A 6000-nucleotide genomic window follows, 5' to 3' on the forward strand; every position below is an offset into this window, starting at 1 on the left:
AGAAATGAAGTCAGAATTGCAAGATATAAACTCAGAATTGCGAGTTATAAACTCAGAATTCTAAGAAGTCAGAATTGCAGAATCGCAAATCTCGCAATTATGAGAAAAAAGTCAGAATTGTGAGTTTGTATCACGCATTCTGATAAAAAAAAGTCAGAATTGCGAGATGGAAAAAAAAAATCTCCATTACCTTTTTAAATTTTTTATTCAGTGGTGGAAACGGCTTCCATATTTTTTAGTGTAGGATGTTGTGTAAAATGAAGTGTGTTAGGTCTAGAGTTAAAGGGATGGTTCAGCCAAAACCTTAAATTCTGTCATTATTTACACACCCTCAAGTTGTTCTAAACCTGAATGAATTCATCACAAAAGATTATATTTTGAGTGCTGGTAACCAAACAGTTGATGGCCCCATTGACTCCCATAATATGGGAAAGCAAATAATGGGAGACAAAGAAGACCAGCAACTGTTTAGGTAAATGATGACAGAATTTTCATTCTTGAATAGACTATCCCTTTAATGCTGATAGTCACAAGTAGGGATGCTCATATTGACCGTTTAACCGTTAACCGTCAGTAAGAATTTTAACCGATTATTACTATCAGTTAAACGGTTTAAAAAATATATATAATAATAATATATTATAATTTTTACGTTTGCTGCATGGTGAAAGAAAAAATAATGTTTACTCGCGGAAGCGTGTGGACACGTGCAGTGCGGCTGTTAAGACATATTTTGCTGAGTAAGCACCTGCTTTAACTTCTCTTAGTTTGTGTAACTCGTGTAAGTAGCCTATGCAACATGATGGCAATGGCGATATTGGGTTATCAGAGAGTGAATCCATGAATAAATGTATTCAAATTCTGAATTAATTATAGTCTAAAAACTGCGCGCTCCCCTTACAAGCACTGGAAAGCTCTCATACATTACTGTAGTTAATCGCAATCTCACAAAGTTAATAAAAAGTAATAAAATAACCTTTACTCTGTAAATGAATCTCTTATTTACATCATGTCTACACTTTCTTTGTTTTTATGAGAGAGCTCGTGGAGGTATAGAATTCAGCAGAATTGAAACCGGCACTTTGAGTGGTGAGAGGATCGTAACATAGCCGCCTCTGATTGGCCATTGCTATAATGTAATCAACAGAAATGTCTGTGATTGGCTATTGAACACTGTGAAAACACGTTTCTCCACATATGACTAGTGGATGAAAAGACCCGAACCGCAAATTGAAAGGATTTTTGTGAAGTGTTTTTGTCACGGATCTAAGCGTTAACAGACAGCGTCCCAGTCTATCTGTACAGCATGTCCACATGTTAAAAACTGAGGTATAGGCTGGTCCGCTATATGTTTTTATGTCCGACGAGAAGAACAAGACCGGTACCTTTCTTCAAAGCGCATAGAAGGATTCAGTGTGTTTTAGTTTTGTCATCTTAATTAGGTAGTTATTTAATTTATACATATTTAGTGTAGGCCTTTTTATATTCTTTTTTTTATTCATTCTTATTTTCTCTGTTCTCAGAAGCGCTGCTCATGCGTGATAATTTGAGTATATGAATGCAGTTTTTGTTGTTGCTCTGTATGCTGCTGTTTGCACGTTAAAATAAAACATTTGTTTGTATTTTTAATGTATCATCACAGATACTCGTGCATTCTATTTTTATTTTAAACGAATTTATTATTCTAATTTTATCAGTCAACGGTTAATGATCGGATAACGAGCAGCGGTTGTCGGTCAGGAAAATTAACCGAAATGAGCATCCCTAGTCACAAGTGAAAAAATAAGCACTTACTACACCATTAATCCCAGCATGCTGACTTATTGTAACATAAAGCACAACCTGAAAGAGACACACAAGTTCTCTTTTAAAAGAGGAAGACAGTAAACCTAACACACAGTCATGCTGGAAATAGAATTAGTGACACATTTAATGTCCTAGCGCTTGCCCACACTCATTACCTCAGTGGCATTTTAGTATGTTTTGAAATGTCGGTATACTTGTGTTTGGTTGGCACAGTTGCTCATACACTTTGAAATGAAAGGTATGTACCGTTAAACCCTGCATAGTATGTGTTGGACTCATTGTTTGAATACTTGTAAGTTGTTTTTAGAGTTTATTTCCTGATTCCTCCTCCTTTTTTCTTTCAGGGCTGTAGACGTTTATATCTCAACATGCCGCAGCAAAAGGATATAGTAAAGATTGCCATTCAGATGCCGGGTGCATACCCACAGCTCATTCAACTAGACCAGGTGAGCCGTTGTGTACTTCCTGTTATAAAGGGGATGTTGACCAGTATGAGTCAACAGAGCGAAACTTGTCGGTAATCAGCATTTGAGGAATAAAAACACTGTTCATTCAGTATCACACTGAAGTTCACAGATATCAATTTCATAAAGACGAAGGGATTTATGCAAATGAGGAAGTTATGTCTAAGTACTTTAGGTTTGAGTTTTGCGAAAGTGTGATTATGCATTTTTACTTACAAGTGCAAAATATGTGGAAAATGTAAAGAGCAAGTTTGAGTTTCACTGTAAAACATGAAATCAGAGATGATACATTTGTGTACGAGGATCACTTTCTCTTTGGTATCAGCATTTCTATGGTTATCTGTATCATTTTCAAAACCGATTTGCTGATAAAATAATTTAAAAGTGCTTCTTGTTAGCATTTATTGTTATTTTTCATTTTGACATTGATTTTGATTTTTACATCAGACATATATATTGGTTCAGACTATTGATTATCGGTCTACTCGATCTGTAATAATCTGTGTCCTTAAACAACCTATCCTTGGTAATGAATACTAAATGAAATTATATAATAAACTTGCGAAAAACACAGATATGTAAAAGAAATATAAATATGTGTCTTTAAAAGAGCATTACTATGTTCTGAAGAAAGCCTGTATTTAGGATGTTAATAAATATTTTCTGAAATAAAATAAATATAATAGATAATGATATGTGATACAGTATTATGTATTTTTTATAGTTTTTATTTATTTATTTATCACTTTTATTTGGATTAAGATGTTAGTCTTGAATGTTTTAATACTTAGACTAGATTTAGTTGTACATTTACCCCCGGTTTCACAGACATGACTTAAGCCTAGTCCTAGACTAAAATGTAAGTCCTTTGTCCTTGACCTTTCTTGACTTTCCTTCTTGACTGTTCTTGACTTTTCTTTCTTTCTTGACTGTTCTTTATTTCGTTTTCTTTTTTGACTGTTCTTTCTTTTCTTTTTTTGACTGTTCTTTTTCTTTCTTTTTGTCCTTGACCTTTCTTGACTTTCCTTTCTTTCTTGACTGTTCTTTCTTTTTCTTTTTGTCTTTATTGACATTTCTTTCTTTCCATCTTGACTGTGTATTGACTGTTCTTTCTTTTCTCTTTCTTGACTGTTATTTCTTTCCTCTTCTTTCTTTCTTGGCTGTTCTTTCTTGACTGTTCTTTATTTCGTTCTTTCTTTTTTTTCTTTTTTGACTGTTCTTTCTTGACTTTCTTTTTTGTCTTGACTTCTTTCTTTCTTTCTTTCTTTCTTTCTTCTTGACTGTTCTTTTTCATTGTCTTTCTTTCCTGTTTTTTTGACTTCTTTCTTTCCTGGCTGTTCTTTCTTTCTTAACTTTTCTTTCTTTTTTGTCTTTCTTGACTTTCTTTCTGTCTTGACTCTTCTTTCTTAACTTTCTTTCTTGACTTTTTATTCTTCCTTAACTTTCTTTCTTGACTTTTTATTCTTTCTTAACTTTCTTTCTTGACTTTTTATTCTTTCTTTCTTCTTTCTTTCTTTCTTTCTTTCTTTTGTTTCTCTTACTTTTTAATTTTTTTTTCTAATTTCTTGCCATGGATATAGCTGTGGTAGATGGCATGGCACTTAATTAGAAACTATCATTCAATCATATTTAATTGTAATTTTTATTTGCATCATCAAATGGTCTTTCACTATTTTGCCAGCTCAGTCACTCAAATTTTATCAGTTTGATTTTAGGATTTAGTTTTAAAGTTCTTTCAGATAATTTCTCTCATTTTAAAACAAAATAACTACTTTATTTAGTAAACTTACTTATATAATTCAAATTATTAATTATATATTTAAAAAGAAGCATTTTCTTATAACACATTAGTAATTTTCTTTTTGTAAATTGTGATTCTGACTTTATAATCAAAGACTTTCTGCTTCTTACAAATCATAACCAATTAGTTCATTCTCTGTTGTTTTGAATATGCTCATATGGGCATCTCCCCGCTCAACAAAAGGGTTTGTTTGGGACGTCCTAACAGAATGTGTTATTGTCTTAAAGACCCGCCAATGTCAAAGAAGCTCTCTTTTGCGTTTTCTAAACCATGAGATAACTAGGTTGAAATATGAATGAACCTGCTGTGTGACTCTGATTGGTACTTAAGGATTAGTCAGAAAGAACCTCAAACCCCCGATGACCTTCCCTTCTGCACTTCCTCACCGTCCCAAACGCTTCCACTCGCTGCCAGCCCGTTCACCACTAATTATAGGCCACCGACTGGTTTACCGCGGAACACCAAAATTTCTGATCGGTGAGCCGCAGGAGCTGCCACAAATTATGAGATATTTCAGATGTTGACTTGGGAGAAGCTTTTCCCTTCCTGTTTTGTCACTTGTTTTGTTTTTTATTTTAAGACTTATTCACCCACACATCATCGTCCCAATATCATTTCCTGTTTTTTTGTAACTTAAATAGTGATTTGAATAAATAGTGATTTTTTTTCTTTCCCTAGAAAATAATAATAAATCATTATGCTAATAGTATTTTGTTTTCAAGAATTTGTACTTTTTAATAAGCCTTTTTGTTTACATGTTTTTATATATATATATATATATATATATATATATATATATATATATATATATATATTAGGGGTGGGCATAGATTAATTTTTTTAATCTAGATTAATCTAGATTAAATCTTGGAATTAATCTAGATTAATCTAGATTAAAATGGCTAATTTGAATTCTGCTGAAGGCATTCAGAATATGTGTGCTACCCAAATAATGACTAAAAGTCTTTGAGAATGGATCATAAAGCTCATAAAGCTGTTCTATGATAATTTGTTGATGAAAATAAATTATGTTCAATTAGATGTACTTGTGTTTACTAACTAACTAACAATGAAATTATTTTTTCTACCTATTAGATTGTGTTTTTTTTTAACGTCAACACCTACCCAGCCCATTACATGTTACACCGTACTTTTATTTTGACAGGTTGCCGTGCCGTTTCTGTGTCATACAGTATGATATGATGCTAGTTTTCTCAAATGAAACGGTAAAAGTGACACTCACAGCAGTTTGGGAGATTAAGTTTATCTGTTCATGTGAAATAAAAAAAAAGCCAAAAATTACCGGGAGCGTCACGTGTGTTTCAGTATGCGTGTAGTAAAAGCTCGTCTCCGCCATGCATACATACAGCTAGGCAAACGGAACATTTCAGATTCATATTAAAACGGTCTTTTTGCATTTCAGTTTTCACATACACTAGTCCATATCGCGATTTGAATTAAGTGACTGACCAACATTAGATTTATGAATCCAAAAAACGACGAATTTACGTGGCATTTGGCGCTATAATAGATTCGGTTTTCATGAATGGAGGACGACGCGATCCTGTCTGTGTTTTGGCGGAGGAGACTTTAACGCGTGACCATATTCGGTATACATCCGCGTTAAACTATCAAGGTGAAAGTCATCATAGCTTGCGTAGTTTAGACCCAGCTCCCAACCCAAATATGAGAATAGATTAACGGCGATATTTTTTTTATCGCACGATAAGAGTTTATCGTTAACGCCGATAACGGCCCACCACTAATATATATATATATATATATATATATATATATATATATATATATATATATATATATATATATATATATATATATACTATTATATATATATTTTGAATTGGCCCATATTTATTTAATTTTATTTTTTTCATTTTAATTTAAGTTCAATGTATAGTCGTTCATTAT

At 32.7% G+C, this 6000-nt stretch overlaps 1 protein-coding gene across 1 annotated transcript in view; it reads left to right on the top strand.

Annotated features, from left to right (window-relative positions):
- The window catches only part of elmo3 (engulfment and cell motility 3), a 33757-nt gene that overhangs the window by 7141 nt on the left and 20616 nt on the right, over window positions 1-6000 (top strand). Inside the window, exon 2 of the mRNA XM_073831860.1 lies at window positions 2151-2252. Coding sequence (XP_073687961.1) covers window positions 2175-2252 — 78 coding nt within the window. The 5' untranslated portion in view covers window positions 2151-2174. The remainder of the gene's footprint in view (window positions 1-2150; window positions 2253-6000) is intronic.

Source organism: Garra rufa, chromosome 25, assembly GCF_049309525.1.
Source record: "Garra rufa chromosome 25, GarRuf1.0, whole genome shotgun sequence".
Lineage (NCBI taxonomy): Eukaryota > Metazoa > Chordata > Actinopteri > Cypriniformes > Cyprinidae > Garra > Garra rufa.